A 19341-nucleotide genomic window follows, 5' to 3' on the forward strand; every position below is an offset into this window, starting at 1 on the left:
AAAGCCTTGAATGAATGGCTCTGCCTGATTCTACCACTAACTGAAGGTTCTGCTACCTGCTTCATTACTTGGGTTGATTGTAAAGAATATACTTTTTTTATAAGTCTTAGCTTTGGGCTAACTTGGACAAATATGATTATTTCCTTGAGTCCTTATAATAATTCTATCTTGATGCTATTTCTTTAAGCAAATCAAAAGCTCTCCCTTCATAGTGTCACAGATATCATAAAGGTTTTTATTATGAGTCCATGGTCTGAAATCAGAAGAATCATTTTCAACTTCTGAACTTAGTCTTTGAATTTAGGCTCATCATAATAGTTTGAGTGGCAAGCCCCATGCTTGTTTAGAGCAGCGTTTCTTAACTTGTGGGTCACCAGCTCCTTTGGGGACTAATGACCATTTCACAGGGATCACATATCAAATATCCTGCATATCAGATTTTTACATTACAATTCATAACACTAATAAAGTTACAGTTATGAAATAGCAACAAAAATAATTTTATGGTTGGGGATCATCATGTCACTATAACATGGCTATCATAAGGGGTCACAGCATTAGGGAGGTGAGAGCCACGGACTTCAGAGAATAAAATCAAGTCCACAGAGCTCTCTTCATCATTGACTCAAATTATAAAAATGCGCCTTGTAAAAAAAATGTGTTATACAGAAATCCATTATACATATGGGTCACACATGTGTGGATGTGCACACATATCTTTTAGGTTCAAAAGAATAGTTTTCTACAAGGTTAAGTTTTCAATCAAATACAAAAAGTTAATCTTGATTTAAAAAAAAAAAAAAAAAAAAAAAAAAACGGGCAGGGTGTTTCTAGCAGTGGGCTACAAGAGTCACCGAGTGACCGCGGTGGAGTGATACAAAACTCAAGAGTCACAGCTCATTGGTAGAAAAGAAATAATGTATAGTTCAGTTACAAAAAGAATGAACTGAACATGACATCATGATTTGTCTGTGTATTTGAGTGATGGGACACACATGTCCTAGCTCCATCGCAAGTCACTGTACTTCCCTAAACCTCTAAGCAATCAGAAAGAGTGCAACAATGCCAGTTGGCCAATTTTCCTTTTGAATTATTTCATTGCTATATACCACAGCGATTTTTCATTGTTCACAGTGGGCCTAGCTAGCATGCCATTGCAAATGCCCTGTTAGAAGAAACCTGAACACAATATGCACTTAGTCTGAAGGAGCCCTCCTATATGAGAGCTCGGTTTACTACCACCAGCGATCTGGAAATAAAATGCCACTTTTTTTTTCCAGCTGAGAGTCATTTGAGAGATGAGGACAGCTTTCTCTACCTTTAAAGTGGCTCTGTCAGTCACAGCTGAAGGTAGAAGATAAGAAACAACTCTAACGTCCCAATGGGCCAGCTAGACATGGTCCAATCCAGACAGTCACTTGCTATTTCCCAGTGCTAAAGCTGTCTCTCATTAAGACACAGACAAAAGACATGTTTGCCCTTTTAGCTAGCTCATGTAGGTGCCAAATCGAAGACTGAATTGTTCATTTCTTTCAGAGACTTCAAAGAGGACTTCCTGGACATATTCCTTTAAAATGCAGCCGTTGCTGAGAATACATAATATAGCGAAATGGCAGGGATTTCCTGGCAGAGAGGACCTTCAGCCTCCCCATCGTGGCTGAAAATCATGAATTCATTTGCTTCCCCCAACGAGAAGGATAAAAATTTTTCAAACCCAAAGAATACATCCATTCTTTGCCTTCTCACCCTCTTCCACGTGTACAAGCGACTGACCACCCATGAGCACAGCTGTTCAGAACCATTTACATCTGTTTTCTCTCATTACGCTGCCCAGTAAGTGTTTGAAACATGTAACAGACACTGCAAAGGAGCTTGGCTCAAAAAGTTGGGTAACCTGCTAAGCTCTTACTGTAGCCACAGACTGGTTATCCCTTTCCGGTTTGTTCACCTGCCATGCTTTGCTATAACGGCACAAACTAAACCAGTCTAAGAGCACTCTGCATTAAAGGCTGCTCTCCCATCATCTGCAGAATTGCACTCCTTTAAATATGAAAGACTTTTGCTTTGAGGCAACAAAAACCTTAAACAGGGTAGTATGATGTCTGGGTTTGAACCCTGCTGCAAGAGTAGCTTTGAGTGACACTTGTAAAGTGGAAGAGGTTCTAGAGATTGAGCCCTGAGCTGCCACAGAAGGGCACAGCACACAGTAGGCTAATGATAACTAAGAACCCTGCTGTTACTATTACTTGAAACATACACTGCTAGTTAGCGCTGTTTACCAGGAGCACATTATATTTTTTTTTTCCTGACCGTTTGTGAGACTTCTCGTTATTTCTTCTCTCACTTATGCGTTAGATTGGAATGGATAAAGCTTAAATCAAGACAGCCATTGTTGTCAGAATTATGCTTTTTATAGCATTTAAGAGAATTGTCTGCAAAATGGGGTCAGTGACAGCTGGCACATCCCAGAGGAGTCATTACAGATGCTCTGAACAATCCATTTACATTTTTGCCGAGCCTGTGAAAGAGGGAACAAGATAGTTCTACTGACTATAGAATAGGGTTCAAGCTGCCCTTCGAAAATCTGTCACCGTAAGTAACAAGACACTTATTGGGCCATCCACCTGCAGCTCTTTTAGTCACATAAACCTCATTTGCATAAAATAAATGAATGTAGGATTAGGCTTCCCATTAGAATGATTACTCTAAGAAAAAGTTAGAATGTGTAAGAAATCTAAATATAAGAAACCTACAATGCATGTTCCCAGCTTCTAAAAAAAAAAAAAAAAAATAGCTCTAAGAAGTTGCCTTACAAGAAATTCCATGAAAAATTAAAAATTTAAAACAAGGGAAACAGACAATGCATATGTAAAAGAAAAATAAGACCCTTAAAGTCTTCAGTCAAGATTAATTTCTTAATTGATATGGTTTCAAAAATGTATTTTTCTAGAGGACTGGGAGCAGAGGTTGTGTAGTATGAGCAAGACCCTAGATTTGATACTACTTCCTAGAAAACAAAACAAAGCAAAAAACCCACAGCACATATGTCAAAGTAGTGTCAGACCAGAGTGTGTGATATGTTGAGTGCAGAGAGGGGTAGCAGATGAGAAGCCAGGCAGTGAACAGCTTGGAGTAGAGAAGAAAGTGCTCGCTAATGCCAGTGCCATGACTTCCCATGAAGATGAAGACAGCTTTAAACTGTTTCTTCTTATTTCTGAATTAGAAAAACTGAGGGCTGCTTTGTGTCTGGGATCTTCAGGGAAAGTGTCTGGGAACAGGGGACTAACAGACTCAGCAACCAAGGAAGGGTTATGAGTCAACAAAAGGTGGCAATGAAAATATGCAGGCCTGACTTCTATCTGGGTATGATGGTACACATAATAATAATAATAATATTATAATAATAATAATGATGATGAAAACAAAGTGAAGGGTGGACCTCTGGGTTCCCTGGCCAGCCTAACCTACCTGGGAGATTTCAGGCCACCATGTGAACTTTCACATAGTATTTTACTTAAAAAATAAAAATAAAAATAAAAAATAATAAAAAGCATATTGAAATTTTAAAACCAGTTTGCTAGTGCTCCCTTAAAATGAGTCCTATGCCCCTCTCTCGCTTCCTGTGCTGTTCTAAGTAGACCTAGAATCCTGGGCTTGGTTTATAGTATCAAATTATAGAGCGTATTTTCATGAGATAAGAAAAGGCATTAGCTAATCAGTTCAACAATAATGACCTACCAAGAACAGCGTGACATAGGAGAATGACACACGGGAATGCAGCCTTTCTTACTCCTACACTATTACCAAACAGCAGGACATAACTCTGCTGAGAGGTAAAGACATGGACTCAGATGTCAAACTTGTTTCTCTCTCCACAGCAATATAATCAACAGAAATGTAAACCTGGAAGCTTATTTCAGTTCCCCAAAGTCCTGGAAAGCCAAAATTAAACCAATTCCTCCATTCCAAAAGTGTTCACATGTGTTTAAGAACATTGTCCACCACCCTACCCATGACAGCATGAAAGGCTCCAGTCACAGGGTCCCAATGGCATCATTCAAAGGGATCAAATAGGAAGAAATCATTTTCAGAAAATATGCCAAAGAAGAAAATCTAGATTTTCTTTGGTATAGCATTTTTTAAAAGCAAAGCTCAATATTACTCCTTAGAGTCACTTTATAAAATCCATACATTTGTCCTAATGATTTTGTAAATAGAACCAAATAACCAATATTGTGAGCAAGCCAGCAGGAAATGACATTTGAATATGTAACAAGGGTCCTGAGAAAGCCTGCTAACTCTCCTAGAATTTCATTTCCTGTTTGATATTCATAGATTTCTGCTATCTAGTTGGTTAAATGCTGTCTGTATGGGTAGACCAATAACTCAGACATCCATAGATTTTTTTTATTCATTTTGCTTAATTTGGGTGCTGGGGATGAAACCTTTTCCAAGTACTGTGAAGCTAAACTCCTAGAAAATAACGTATTTTTTTATACCATATAGTTACAGGTTTTGTTCCACTAACCTGAAGGGAAAAGCTTCACTACCAAACACATCTATGTAAACAGACTGACAGAATGAGGTAAGTTACAAGAAGTGCCAATTGCCTCTTGGTTTCTACCATAGCTACTAAGTAAATAAGATACTGTTTCTTTAACACATTCCATAAATTGGGAGAAGAACACAGGCATGCATTGACTGAAGAGCTCATCAAAGAAATGCTTTAAATTAAGAACTAAATTAAGAAGAAATAATAGCTCTCAGTTTTATTGTCAAGATCTAATATGCCCCCTTGTTTTATATCAAAATTGAATTCAATGCTTTTCAGCTAATAGGTATCAGGAGCTAGTTTCACTAATCACTGGCAATCTTTTCAGCTCCCTTGACATCACACACAGCACCAATCCATCCAGCAGAGGAAGAAGCCCGCAAGCACGAAGCACATTTCATGGTTAACAGGCCAAACTCATCGGGATCTTGCCTAGGGACGTGCCTCCAAACCTCTTCATAATTACTTACTAGCTACCAAATTTGAATTAAGGGCATCTATATATAGTTTCTCCACTCTGCCACAGCAGGCTGTAATGTAAAATTGAGGAACTTTGCAATAGATGTCCCAAGCAACTGAGTTGTGGGACCTTTGGCAGTCGTTGAACGTGTCGAGACAAGGTATGGAACCTTTTACAGCTGCCGAAGATGTCAAGACAAGCTGGGAAAAAACCGAAACCAAACCAAACCAAACCAACCAACCAACCAACCAAACATCCCACAGAAACCTACTCCAAATTAGGCCTCAGATGCTATGCAATTATTATTATTTTTTTTAACATTCAAGGGCACCATATTATCCAGAAACTAACAAGCATGTTGTATCATGGTATTCTCTGAAGTCTGTTTGGCAGAGAGCAGGTATCTATACCTTGTTAGTCTAAGGCATAGTAGGAGGCCATTCCTGCTCCAAACCAAAATCTCATCCTATTCCAAACTCGGCACACTGCACCTCCATAAAGTCCAAGGGTCCGTGTGAACATGCTCACTGACAGAAGTTTTTCTGTTAGGTTAAACACTAGTAAGCATAAGTATGTGTACTTACATGAAGAAGTATTTGCGCCTTCTGTTGAAACTGACATTCTAATGGGAGACTCTATAAAACATAAAAATGGAGTGAAGCTTTATTGAGTTATGCCACTTAAAAATTAGAATGTTGCCAGGCGCTGGAGTTGCCCAGAAAAGCTGTGCTAAAAAAGCAGTGCAAAGAGCCAAACAGAAGCAACCCTAAAACAAAGAGATGCACGCACTCGGCAAGGACAGCAAAGAGATGTTTCTGCTCTTTAAGTGCAGAGACTTCTGGAAAAAGGTAAACAAGGAGAGAAACCCTCTGTAAAGTCATCTCACAGGCCAACTGTGAAATGAGCTTCGGAGAAATATTACTCGTAGCAAGCTCACACTAAAGGTGGAAGAGGGCTGAGATCATCCTTTCTCTTAGGTACAGGCATAAAGGTGTAGAGAAATACCATTGCAGCAGAATGGGCAACTTTCACACACTCAGTTAACAAGAGTGAAAATATTTTAGGGGAATTTGGATCAGCATAAACATCCTGACCCACGCAGTGCCAAACGAAGTCCAGTGCGGCAGCCACACGAGGAGCCAATAGAACATGCTGAACAAGCAAAACAAGATAGGGATGTACAAGATTTGCTTAAGTAGCAAGGATGGAGAAGGGAAAAAAAAAAACCCAGCATTTTAGAAATGATGGAACATAAAGAAGAAAAAGAGAAAAAAAATAGACTTAAAGATTTTTCAACCCTAGGAAATCAGAAAGAAAAAAAAAAAAAGCTTAGTATTGAAGAAAGTTAAAAACTGACAGAACATCATATTCCCATCACCTTTCAGGAGATGATGAGGACAACCTAACTTCCCCACAGAAACACTATAGAAAAGTCCAATTTCCTAACAATGTCTACTGGACTTGATAATGAAGTCCTTACACTGCACAAATGTCTGAATGATAGGTAACAGAATTTACTGACCTTCATTTCCTTCTCCCTTAAACATCCTCCCACCCCTTCCTGTCTTCCTTTTCTTCTTGCCCAGCACCACTCTTTTCTCTCAGATTCTGAAGAGTGGTCTTGAAGAGAAGAGTATGTACTCAGAGGGCAAGGAAAGGAGGAGGTGGAGGAAGAGGAGGAGGAGGTGGTGGTAAAAGAAGGAGAATACTGTGTAGGGTTCTCTGGACTACCATAGCTTTAGGTATGGCATGGTGCGAAATGCCAACTATGCCAAACCAAGAATAGGATGGAAAGCAGTGGAGAGAGTGCTCAGCCCCAGGGACCCACCCGTCTCCCTTCTGAGATACACAACATCATGTACCTAGCACTTTAATTTTCCTTGTCTGTAAACAGAGAGTTTGGAGGAGGAAAGGAAGGAGGATTTTATTTAATTATAACATTAAAAGAAAATGAGTTTTCAATCTCAACTGTCCACAAACTTACTGACAAATAAAGACTAGATTTTTTTTTTTAAATTTCCCAAGGTTCTATTAACCCTATAAACCACAAAAATAAAATTAACTGTACTCCTTACCCCTCATCAAGGAAATTTCTCATTGTAATAGATGGAGACTATTACAGAAAACCACAACCAATCAAAATACAGAGTTAAGACACTCAGTCCCAATGGACACATCTATAAAACACTCACACATCTAAGACTCAGGGACCATTGCCAAAGAGAGGGGTGGAGATTATAAAAGCCAGAGGCTTAGAGAGTAGGTGGTGAGACTGTCTATCCCAGGAATGTTAGGAACTACACCCATGAAGTCTTACCAACATGACTGCCTGGACATGAGGTGAACAAGGACAGCAACAGACATGTCAAAGTAGATGGGGAAAGCCTCACAAAACCTCAACCTCACATAAAGGACTACAGGCAACTAAGGAACAACACCAAGAGTGGAAGAGATTGTCTTCAGTGAAAAGCACACCAACTGGTTGTCTAATACAAATGGTCATCCCCCAAAATGTACATATAAGTAACATTATATAGATTCAACAGGTTATATTTAGAAACCATATACATATATGCATCATATACATGTATGTATGAAACAATAATTAATGAAAAAAAAACAGGCCATGCATTTGAAAGAGAGCAAGGAGGGTTATATCAGAGGGATTGAGGGAGAGGTATTTGTAGTGTCAAAAAGAAAAGAAAAAAATAAATAAATTAAATAGCTGGGCTTGGTGGTGCATGGCTGTAACCTAGGTCTAGGGAGACAAAGAAAGAAAGACTCCTGGAAGGATGCTAGATTGAGCCACATATGCAACGATCTGTTTTAATACCAGCTAAAAACACAGCTGACTAAGTCACTGCACAACTAGTAGAGAAACTAGTGAACTATGGTTATTTACAGATTTATAGAGCTGGGTTATAATTAGGTCATGTCTTCTCAGACTCCAACTACCACCAGTAAATGTTCCAGGCAAAATGGAAAGAAACAGAACCATACAATAACAGTTTTGAGAAGCCACGCTATGGGTTTTTGTGGTCGTTATTTCAAAATTAGTGAAGCAGAAGCTGCCAGTAGCATCTCAGAGGTCAGACACAAGATGCTGGGTCTACCAGTGAGGCACATAGTCTCATTCTGAGGAGTTGCCTAAGCAACCAAGAGAAGTACTTCCACGGGTAGAAAAATCTCATCTTGCACCCCAGATTTCCCTTTAACTTGTCTGATATCACCAAGTAGCACATAGATAGATGTGAGCTCTTTCTCTCCTATTTGTATCTTGAGCCACCAATCAGGCCTGCAGCAAAGAACCATCCTGCCTTAAGTAAAATTCAAAAATGCAGAAGGGAGTTGAGAAGAATACTGGAGAAGACAGGAGCAGCTGAAATTTGGATGCAAGGGGAGTGCTGGTTAGTGTGAAGAGCAGCCAGCAGTTAAGCCTCTCATACTGGTTAGTCAAACTTGACAGGATCTCTTCCTTACCTGAGGACACATAGGGTCTTTCAGTTGAGGCTGGCATGCCAGTGGTGAACTCTGCAAGAAACAAAAGGTGACAGGCGATTATGGGGTAGTGCAGGAGACTAGGAGCTGGAGCCATCGCCTATGATCCAACGGCAAATGAGTGCGAGCAAGGACGAGCAGTGCCCGAAGACGTCCAAATAAATAGTTCTCCTTTTGTGGGGGGGAAGAGCATGAGATGAAACATGCTAAGTAATTATGAGGAACTGTTTGCTCCCCCTGGGGAGAATGAGGAAGAAAGGAGCACTTGAGAGAGACAGTGGGTTTCTTGGAAAGGAGGGAAAAAAAAATGGGGAATCAAGAGCGTCAACACCAATGTCATACCAAACTGAGGGGGAATTTCTAATACTGTTGTGCTCAAAAATGAAAGCATGCAACATTTGATGGTTTTTTTTTTTCTTTTTTCTTTTGTACAAACTGGCAAATGACATAAAGTTCTAGCAAGGAATTCTTCAAATTGCCAGAGTTGATCAAGATGTTGGCTACTCAGGACAGGGCCTAAGGGAGCAGATAGGCTCCCTGAAGGAACAAAGGATAAGTGTGCATCATAGAGAATGCCATTATCCTGAGAATTAGGAGACTTATTCAAGAATCTGAAGTTGTTTTCTTAATGCCTTAAGAATGTAATAAAGGAGTGAGGGGTTACACTGTCTAAATAGCTCAGTATGTAGTCCCAATACTAGCTTTAGTTCCTTAGATTTCAATGTTTTTATTTACTTATTTTTTTCTAAAAGACAGTTTTGTGATACTGGCATGATACAAAGGAATATGGTAGAATCATTCAACCTTGACTGTGTATAAGTAATCAAATGCTGTATATTTTCATCCACCCTAACCAAGACAAAAATAAGCTGAGTCTCATGTGATGCCAGTTACCATATGAAAGTCACTACATCTACCAGAAAATCCTGAGAAGGCCATCTATGCTACCATTTTGCATCTAAATCAATTCATGGCTCATCAAAGAGTGGGGTTGTTTCATTACCACTATAATGGAACTAGCCTAGCAGGGAAGAAGGTTGAAGTGATGATATTCCTTCAACTTCTGACATTTCTCTAGGGATGAAAAAGTTTGAGATACTAGGAGGAAAGAAAAAAGTCATGTGAGATTCCAGAGTGATGGTCAAGTATCTTAAGGTTCCAGTATCAATGACCAGAAATGTGTCTTTGCCAAGCGCAGATGTTAACCTCCTAGCGTAAAGTAAGTGTGGATGATCAATTGTTCTTTGTCAAGAGTTCTAAGGAGAATCATTGACAGAATAAGACTGATTTTTTTTCGTGACATCTAAGTTTCCTACAGCAGTGTTTACACCCATTAGACAGAGCACAAAGTAAAAGGGACCTATATGTGAGGGTGTAGGACTTCTCTGAAACTTCCTCATGCGGTGGGCAACAGAGAAGATGTTCTCAGTTGGACCAAGTGCTGACACCTGTTTCTGAATCCGCAACAAGTAGCTTTATTGATTTGGGCTGTAGAACATAAAATAAAATTGTTCTTCTTTGGAAACATGTAATCTTAGACAAACTTTTTTTTTTTCCAAATCAAAGATTCACAATCGTTGCTCTTCCACAGGCATGCCTGGATAGAGCACAATGCATTCAGACTGTGCGCCCACACTGAGGGATGCCTCTGAAAGATGCCTCCTCACTGTGCCCTTCAGAATACATCAATGACTTGACCACTACATCGACACTTCGCACTCACAATACCTGACAAGAGTTGGGCAAAGCCCCAAGCCCAATCCAACGTCAAAATTCTCTTCATATTTATTTTTGGCAAACCAAGTGATTGTCTACCATGACCTTCGAAGAAGATTTTTTTTTTTGTTTTCAAAGAGCCATTCTGAAAGACCTCAGAGTAGAGGACAGGTTAACCATAGCTTCCTGCTGTGATTGAATGCTGCATTAGACAAATGTCCATGGTAGCAAATGGTCACAACCATCATACACGGAGGATCCTGAAAATAATCCCCTTCCTAAATTAGATATTTATTCTGGAGATCTTTAAAACATCTTTAATGACTGTGGTTTCCACAAAAATACTTCCTGAATTAACATGCAGGAAATGCAAGCTGAGAGCTTAAAAAAATAACTTATATTTAAAAAAAACAGTAGATATTTTTAAAAGATCTTTGCTATTAAGAAAAGATGATCTTATTGATTAATACTACACAGAAATCTTTTTCCCCCTGTATAGAGTCAAAGATTTAAAATCAAACAAACAAAACTTGTTTAGTTTTAGTGTGATTGGAATTTTACATCCACTTACAGATTTAAAAATCATGCTACAGTCTCCTTGATTAGCAACTAAGCAGTGTATTTTAGTACAGTAAGTTGACATATTATACTTCAAATGTCTACTCAATGGTGTAAATAATGAGGTTTCAGAATCATCAGGCATTGAACACTGCTAACCAACTCACGCTCAGTAGACATGAGAATATAAACAACATTGTGGTATTTTTCATATTTGGATAATTATTTTAATAAATTAAATCCAGTCTCGAATTGCAATGGCTGATAAATGTTCTCTGGAAAATGATTCTCTAATAAATATGAATACATGACTTGTTCAGGACTTTGTTGTGGGCATAAAATGAGAACATCAATATTCACTAAAATACACGTGCTGTGCACACCCACACATATACACACGTCTGTGCACATTTAACATATATTGCCTAATTTTCTATTTTCCCAGAACTTTTAAGTGTCTACTATGCATAAGAAAATTGTGATTAAAAATGATTTTAAAGTGTGTGTACTTATTTACAATGGTAAAACATAAACCTAAGAAGACCTCTGAGTATCTGAATTTGTATTGTCCATAATGTATAAGCAGCTAAGAAGTTTTCAAGTTAATAAATACTGAAGGGAAACTATGCCTGACATGTCATATTCTAATCATATTGTTAATGTTTATTAGCTTTTTGAGTACTTTACATAATACAACATATATGGAAAGTGACAAATAAATTGTAATCCCTATTTGACTCCAGACCTAGTAGTGCTGCCTTCAACCCCAGCAATTAGTCCGGAGACAGAGGCAAGGAATTCTCCTTGAACTTCAGGCCAGTCTGCTCTAGATAACAAGTTCTGGGCAAGCCATGGCTGCCCAGTGAGACCCTATCTTAAAATAAATAAATACAAATAAAAATAAATAAAACCTATTTGACATTCTTTCAGCGAGACTCCATGAGCTATTCAGGAATAGCATATTTCCCACAACACTGTTTGGGAGAGGGGGAGGGGGTAACTAAGCCTGTGACCCACATGAGCCAAAATTTTAAAACACTAATTGATTTTTCTATTCAAACTTTACTTTTTTTGGAAAAAAATCTCTTTTTTCTGTTTTGCTCATGAAAAGCTCAATTGTTCCTATGACAGCTTAAATCTCAAATAACTTTTTCCACTTGTTTAAAGGATAAAACATGAAATTGAGTAGTTGTAATATTCTCCCATGTTATCCTTTGAAAAGATGGCATTACTTAATGTGCAGACAAATTACGTTTGTTGTTCTCATCTTTGTCCCTTTATTCTAATATCTAAGAGTTACCCTAGATGTTGTTAGCTAAGCCAAATAACTAGATAATGAGCCCAGAGTGTATGAACTGAGAGAAAATGTAGCCTTTTCTCGTGCCAATACACATTTTATAATTCACCACAGGACAATTACAACCTGACAGAATGCTTCTATGAAGATCAACATTGGGCACCAGCAGGTTGCATGGGTTTACCTAAGTTTGCACATGCATGCTAATTCCTTTTTCAGTTCCCCAAAGAAGTGGAAAGGCATGAGAAAAGGGCAAAAGATAAACAAATTCTTCAAATATAGCTTAATAAATGAGTGACTACACGTGTTTTTTTCTAAGCACTTGAGTAATTTGGCAATATTGTCACTATTCCACTGGAGTATATGAAAACAAATTAGGAATTTCTTGAAATTTTATTATTTAATCTATACCTAGGTGCTAATTTAGATAGATCTATATAGTCATATGTTGGTGGGGCCTCATCTCTCCTGGCTGAGCAGTAGACAATACGTCTGAACAGGGGTCAGTTCTCTGGGTCTGCACAATGCCTGCTAATCATATTCTCGCTAGCCTGAATTTTATTAGGAGGCCAAGGACCCAGACACAGAAAAGGAGTTCAATCCCAAAGGCTATTTTAAAGAGAGCCTTGGAAAGGTTACTTTCTTGCTTTTTCCTCCTTGTTTTGGAGTTTTCCCTTTATTATCCTTTGAAGGGCTGGATTTGTGGAAAGATAATTGTGTAAATTTAGTTTTGTCATGGAATATCTTGGTTTCTCCATCTACGGTAATTAAGAATTTTGTTGGGTAGAGTAGCCTGGGCTGGCATTTGTGTTACCTTAGGGTCTGTATATCATCTGTCTAGGATCTTTTGGCTTTCATAGTCTCTGGCAAAAAGTCTGGTGTAATTCTGATAGGTCTGCCTTTATATGTTATTTGACCTTTTTCCCTTACTGCTTTTAATATTCTTTCTTTGTTTTGTGCATTTGGTGTTTTGATTATTATTTGACAGGAGGAATTTCTTTTCTGGTCCAAACTATTTGGAGTTCTGTAGGCTTCTTTGATGTTCATGGGCATCTCTTTCTTTAGGTTGGGGAGTTTTCTTCTATAATTTTGTTGTACTTGCTGACAGGATATAGCCTGATATAGCTGTCTCCTGAGAGGCTCTGCCAGTGCCTGACAAATACAGAAGTGAATGATCACAGGCATCTGTGAGATTGAGCACAGGGTCCCCAACGAAGGAGCTCGAGAAAGGACCCAAGGAGTTGAAGAGGTTTGCAGCCCCATAGGAGGAACAACAATAAGAACTAACCAGTACCCCCAGAGCTCCCAGGGACTAAACTACCAACCAAAGAGTACACATGGTGGTGGTACTCATGGCTCTAGCTGCATATGTAAGCAGAGAATGGCCTAGTTGGACATCAATGGGAGGAGAGGTCCTTGGTCTGTGAAGGCTCTATGCCCCAGTATAGGGGAATGCCAGGGCCAGGAAGCAGGAGTGGGTGGGTTGGTGAGCAGGGGGAAGGGGGGGAGATAGAGGAGGGGCTTTTCAGAGGGGAAATCAGGAAAGGAGATAATGTTTGAAATGTAAATAAAGAAAATATCCAATGAGGGGGGGAGGGAGGCAGGCATCCTGGAGAAGCAAATGACAAAGTGGGAGCATAAACTGGTTCGTTAGAATTACAAAGAAGCAGAGATGAAAGCAGGTAAAGTAGGGGGCATAGAAAATATCAAGGTCAAACCATCTGAGGCAGTTTAAAAGGAAAAGAAATGTAAAAACTGTCACATGGTGCCATTACAGAAACTCTCTGAGATGCCTAGGTCCAAGTCCATCTCCCAGAGGCCAAGGTCTTCCCTATAGACCCCCTCTCTCTTTGTCTGACGTCATTCCTCCTCCCTGCTCCTGACAAGTGATTCTGACTTAACTATCTATCTGTATGTGCACACAGATTCAGATGGAGAGTGAACCGCTGTGCACTAGGGAGTAAAAGCAGGTGGGTGTTCCATTTTACTAGCTAGTGCGTCTTTCTGATCCTAAAATGGTTTAATACCCATTATAAGACTCTCATTTCTTTTCCTTTATAGAAGGAAATTTTTTTTAATAAAATATATTCTGATCAAGTGTTTGCCCTTCCATAGACTCCTCCTAAATATCCCACATCCTTTGAGAAGACTGAAATGAGGATGACCTACTCCTCTCATTCCAGGGGCCACCTCTTAACTGCTATTGGGGTTCTACACTTTCTCATTTCTGATGTCTGAAGTGTTAAGAGCCTAGGACGGACTGGGGAAGTAGCTCAGTTGTTTGTCTAGTGTCTGTCTAACATGTGACAGGGTCTGTTTTTTTTTTTTTCTTTTAATCTCTAAAACCATTGCATTAGCTATGTGTAGTACCATAGGTCTATAATCTCAGTGTGTCAGAGGTAGAGGCATAGGGATCAAAAATATACATCATCTTCAACTGTATAGGAAGTTCAGAGCTAACCCGGGCTACAGACACTGTCAGAAAAACAAACAAGCAAAATTCCAAAAAATTATCCTGGAAACTGTTCTGTGAACTTTCTATTTTTGTCAGGTTAATGAAAGAAGAGTCAATATCATAAATGTCTGTAACTTGCATTTCTCAAACATAAAACGTATCAGGATTCTATATTCAAACTTGAGCACTAGACAAGGAATTGATATTAATTGGATAGCTCTTTATGTAAGAAACATGAAAATAAATATTATCATATCAAACGTTTACTATCCCAAAATTAACAATCATCTAAAAGGACCCTACAGACTTTTTTTAACCAGGACTAATACAGTGGTAGGTTTAATCCTGTACCCGAAGTCATGGGATAGTCAACATAATCACACTCTAAGCAGTGATAACACTAACTCTAATTTTATTCAGCTATATAGTATATAGAGTCACAAAATCCAATCTAAATGTCAGAATCATAATTCATAATCATTTATCATAAGGACATATTAAAGCAGAATGTAGAGAACAACTTTCACAACATGACAGAGTTCTCAAAAACAACAGGAAAAAATACTAAGTTTTCAAAACTCATGAACTAAACCAGAGTAAAGAAATTCATGAATCTTATATTTTGAATTTTTGTATACCCAATCTATAAAACTCTATGAGGAATAAAGTAAAAATAGCCTAGTGCTGATTAACCTGGATTGATTTCAAAGCAAAGTGACATTGCACTTGCTCATATATATATATAATTTTTAAATGACACATTTTAACTATCATAAGCAGGGTTTCTAAAACTAGCAATTGAAACCACTTTTCTTGCTTTTTCCTTTACTCCCAACTGAGAAAAATATCTAAAATGAAATGCAATAGATTTGATTATGCCGCTCTGGAATGTTCTTTGGAAGGCCAGAGAAGAACAGGCACTATCCCGGATTTTCTTGGCCCACATCCATAATATCTAATCCATTCACTCTTCCTTGACATATGGTGTCATGTGAGAACCAAGTTAATTTTCTAAGAAATTAACCATATATTCTTTACTCCTCCCATAAGGAGCTGTCGCTTTGCCCTTTCATTATGACAGTTAGTTTCTTATCTCTCCCAAGAAGCAGAGAAACCAGAATAGAACTTACAAAAATGCACAATCGTTTAAAGCCACAACACACAAAGAAAGGTTCTTGAAACAGATCCTGAGAGCTCCAAGGTTTGAAGAAGCATTTCTAGACTACCATCAGCCCTAGACATGAGCCTCAGCGGTCCAGCTAGTGAGTTACAGAGGACATAGCCAGAAGCTGTCATCTTCTGAATTCCTAGGAGACCTGGGGGAGGTTGTTAATTGGCAGGTAGATCTTCCCACCTCTGAGTCCTTCAGTTGTTTAATAAATCCTCCCAGGAATGACTCTCAGCCCAGTGAGAAGCCTTTGCAGAGTAATAAATTCATTGCCTCTAAGGTGTTCCTGATTTCAAAATTAATAGCCCTAAAAGGTCAATGTATCTAACTATCTGTTGGTTTGATGTAATCACTTAAAAATATATATATTAGAACATTAAAACTTTTAAAGACTTTGATATAAAGTAGATGTAATCATTCATGTGTTTTATATATATATATATATATATATATAAAAGATATATATATATATATATATATCTTGTTGTACCTGTATATATGTATACATAAATGAATGTGTATAAACTATATATAATTATGTAATACACATATATCATCCTTATCATGACATGTAATGAAGACCTTGACAGAGAACACAAAAGATGCCAATAATGTTTGTCTTCTTCTCCTGTGTTTCTCTCTAGTTCATGATAAGACTTCACTCATCAATTTATCATGCATCTCCATCCCTCCTGTCACAGACTGTGAAACAGAGGGAAGTGGGTGTCTTACCATTTGACTCAACGATGGTGATGTTGGCAGAGGCACTGTCGTTTCCTAGCTTGCTGATCACCTTGCACATATACTCTCCAGAGTCAGCCAGGGATGCTTTGTTGATCCGAAGCTCTGACTTCCTGTGAGACAGAGACCATTGGAATAGCATTCAGAAACATGGTAATTTCCATAGGGTACATTTATCATCCTAAGAAACAAGAAGAAACAAGAGGTATCATCCCCGAAGACTGTCATTGCCAGGCATGAAGTACCGCACAAATTGTTCTTAACACTGAAATAAATGTTCCTGCTACAGCAGTACACTTTTATCGCCCTCTGAACATTAAATCAATATTCACCATTTCTTTAGTGTGGATACCATTGTGATGTGTACCTTTGTCTTTTTTACTGTTGTTGCACATGGCCTGTAATTGAAGCTGTCTGTGGGTTACAAAGAGCTCAGTGCTAACAGGATAGCTCTGTGTTTGCAAAGGATGTTATGCTGGGAAAGTTGAGGAGCTTCTCACAGTAGCCCAGGCTGGCCGGAAACTCAAAGAAAGGATAGCTTGAATAAGCTCCTGCCTTGGTATGGTGGTTTGAATAGGCATGGACCCTATAGACTTGTGTTGGAATGCTTGGCCCAAAGGAATTGACATTATCAGGAGATACGGCCTTGTTGGAGTAGGTGTGGCCTTATTGGAGGAAGTATTACACTGCGGAGGTGGTCTTTGAGGTAATTTCACAAGTCTGGCTACTGTGACTCAGTCTCCATCTGCTGCCTGCAGATCGAGATGTAGAAGTCTCAGCTCCTCCGGACTAAACCTCTGAAACTGCAAGCCTGCCTGAATTAAATGTTTTCATTTGTAAGAGTTGCCTTGGTCATGGTGTCTCTTCACAGCAATAAAACCCTAATTAGGACACTCAGTCTTCCAAGTAATGGGACTATAGCACGAGCTCAGCTCACATAGACTGTTAAAGCATTATTCTGTATCCTAGCTTGGCATCTGGGCATCATGCCCTATAGCAAGGACAATGGGGAAAGGGGGGCAGGAAGAGAAGGTGGCAATATTTGCGGTTGCTTTTGTGCTTTGCTACTTTCTCAACACTTTATGGTCTTCTTGCCACATGCTACAATCATCAGATAGAAACCATGGTTCCAAATTTCATTCCTTCTCCTCTCTAGCCTGGAAGGCCACAGCATTCCCAATTCGACTCTTACACCTCTGACAGGTCATATTTTGCACCTCTATAGGGTGCCTTGCATTTCTACCCTAATCTTAGCTGACCTTCAAAGGCCACCTCCAGTGCCAAGCCCTTGGTCAAGCTTTGCACGCATGGTCAGACCATGCAAGTGAAGCTTCTCTCTCCCTATCTAGATCCTGGTCACCTCTACTAGCACCGTGATGAACCTTTTTCACTCCAGTTCTCTCTCTATGTCTCCTGCCCAGACACACGACATACACTTCAGACCAGACAGTCTATAACTTTAAACTACCTGTGTCCTCACAATAGCACAGCACACTGGCGTGCCCTTGAGGAATACTGGGTACATGTATGAATGGATCAGAGAAGTGTCTGGATGTTCCTGCTTACACATTCACAGGACCTAACATCCCTAACATAGACAGTGGGGTGCAAGGTGAAAGGGATAGTGACAGCTTTAGGTGGTAAAGACCCCAGGCAGCCATGGCCAGGTCAATTCATTGGCTGAGAAACCACCTCTATTAGTTGTCATGCCCAACAAAACAACAGTAAAATTTACCCGGGTAGGAGCGGGTATGGGGGACAAGGGACCCATAAGAAATGGGATCTATACTCAAAAACCTTGAAAAACATTAAAGTCCCACCCACCCCTTAAAAGCTTCTCAGAACTTGTAACTAAGAGATGCTGACTGTCCAGTAAAATCTCTTAAACAACATCTTTTCTTTCACATAGCACACATATTCATACTTTTAGAAAATAATGGTCCACAGAAGAAACTGTCCGAAAGATTTACTAGTAACAGCTTCGTGTATCGAAGAAATGATACCAGCCAGGACTATTTAGGGGAATAGCCACGCATTAACCACAGAGGCTATTCAGAGAAAAGTGTCCCTAAAGTACCTCTGAAAAACAGCACATATCTCCACAAGTAGATAGATACTTCATGCTAATAATAGGAGCAAGCCTCTGAAACTATCAAAATTTCACAATATTAGAACACTGCTTCTCAGATTCTTCTGATACTGGGCCAGACTTTAGGATACTCAAATACACATTTTCTAATGGATTATCAGTTTTGTATATACTTGGCCTATCTGTGTTAAGTTTGCTTTGTGGTAGATACTTTTGAATAAAAAAAAGAAAAAAGAAAAATGTGTAAGCATATACATTGTAATAAGATTTTTCAGCCAAAATACAGCAAAGTTTTTGAAAGAATTTTGATGTCTGATTTGTGAAATAACAAGTGGTAAGAACAAATTATGAAGCAGATTAGAAAATATCCTCATCTTCTATATAAGAGGAAGAATTAATTCCTAAAATAAAATGGGGACTTTCTATTTTAAGACCCCAAATTCTGGAAATCAATTAGAGCAATATTCCAAGACTGTTCAACAAGCAAAAAAGCCCCTATCTTCCCAATTTATAAATTTAGGAACAATCTTACCCTGGTTTATAAAGACCTCTTTCTTGACCCTGAACAATTTAGTATTTTAACTATTGAACTGGATTGAACTATAAGAAACAAGGTAATTAAATTTCCAGTTGGCATAATCTTTAAAATGATACTTCAAAAATCTAAATTCTTCTAATAGGCCTGGGTCATGCTTCCTGGAAGACAAACCCAAGTAATATAATTAAATGCGATGAAGGACAGAGGGAGTGTGTGTGTGTGTGTGAGTGTGTGTGTGTGAGTGTGTGTGTGTGTGAGTGTGTGTGTGA

The 19341-nt window shown here is 38.8% G+C and overlaps 1 protein-coding gene across 10 annotated transcripts in view; it reads right to left on the reverse strand.

The window, feature by feature from the left end:
* The window catches only part of Nrg1 (neuregulin 1), a 1045353-nt gene that overhangs the window by 122448 nt on the left and 903564 nt on the right, over positions 1-19341 (reverse strand). For 9 of the 10 annotated variants that reach the window (XM_029531713.1, XM_021219946.2, XM_021219937.1 and 6 more), the window contains exons 3-5: positions 16437-16558; positions 8493-8543; positions 5597-5647 (exon numbers count right to left, since the gene is read on the reverse strand). In XM_029531713.1, coding sequence (XP_029387573.1) covers positions 5597-5647; positions 8493-8543; positions 16437-16558 — 224 coding nt within the window. The remainder of the gene's footprint in view (positions 1-5596; positions 5648-8492; positions 8544-16436; positions 16559-19341) is intronic. The other variant, XM_029531723.1, reaches the window with a different exon arrangement.

This window comes from Mus pahari, chromosome 19, assembly GCF_900095145.1.
Source record: "Mus pahari chromosome 19, PAHARI_EIJ_v1.1, whole genome shotgun sequence".
In the NCBI taxonomy this organism is placed as follows: Eukaryota; Metazoa; Chordata; class Mammalia; order Rodentia; family Muridae; genus Mus; species Mus pahari.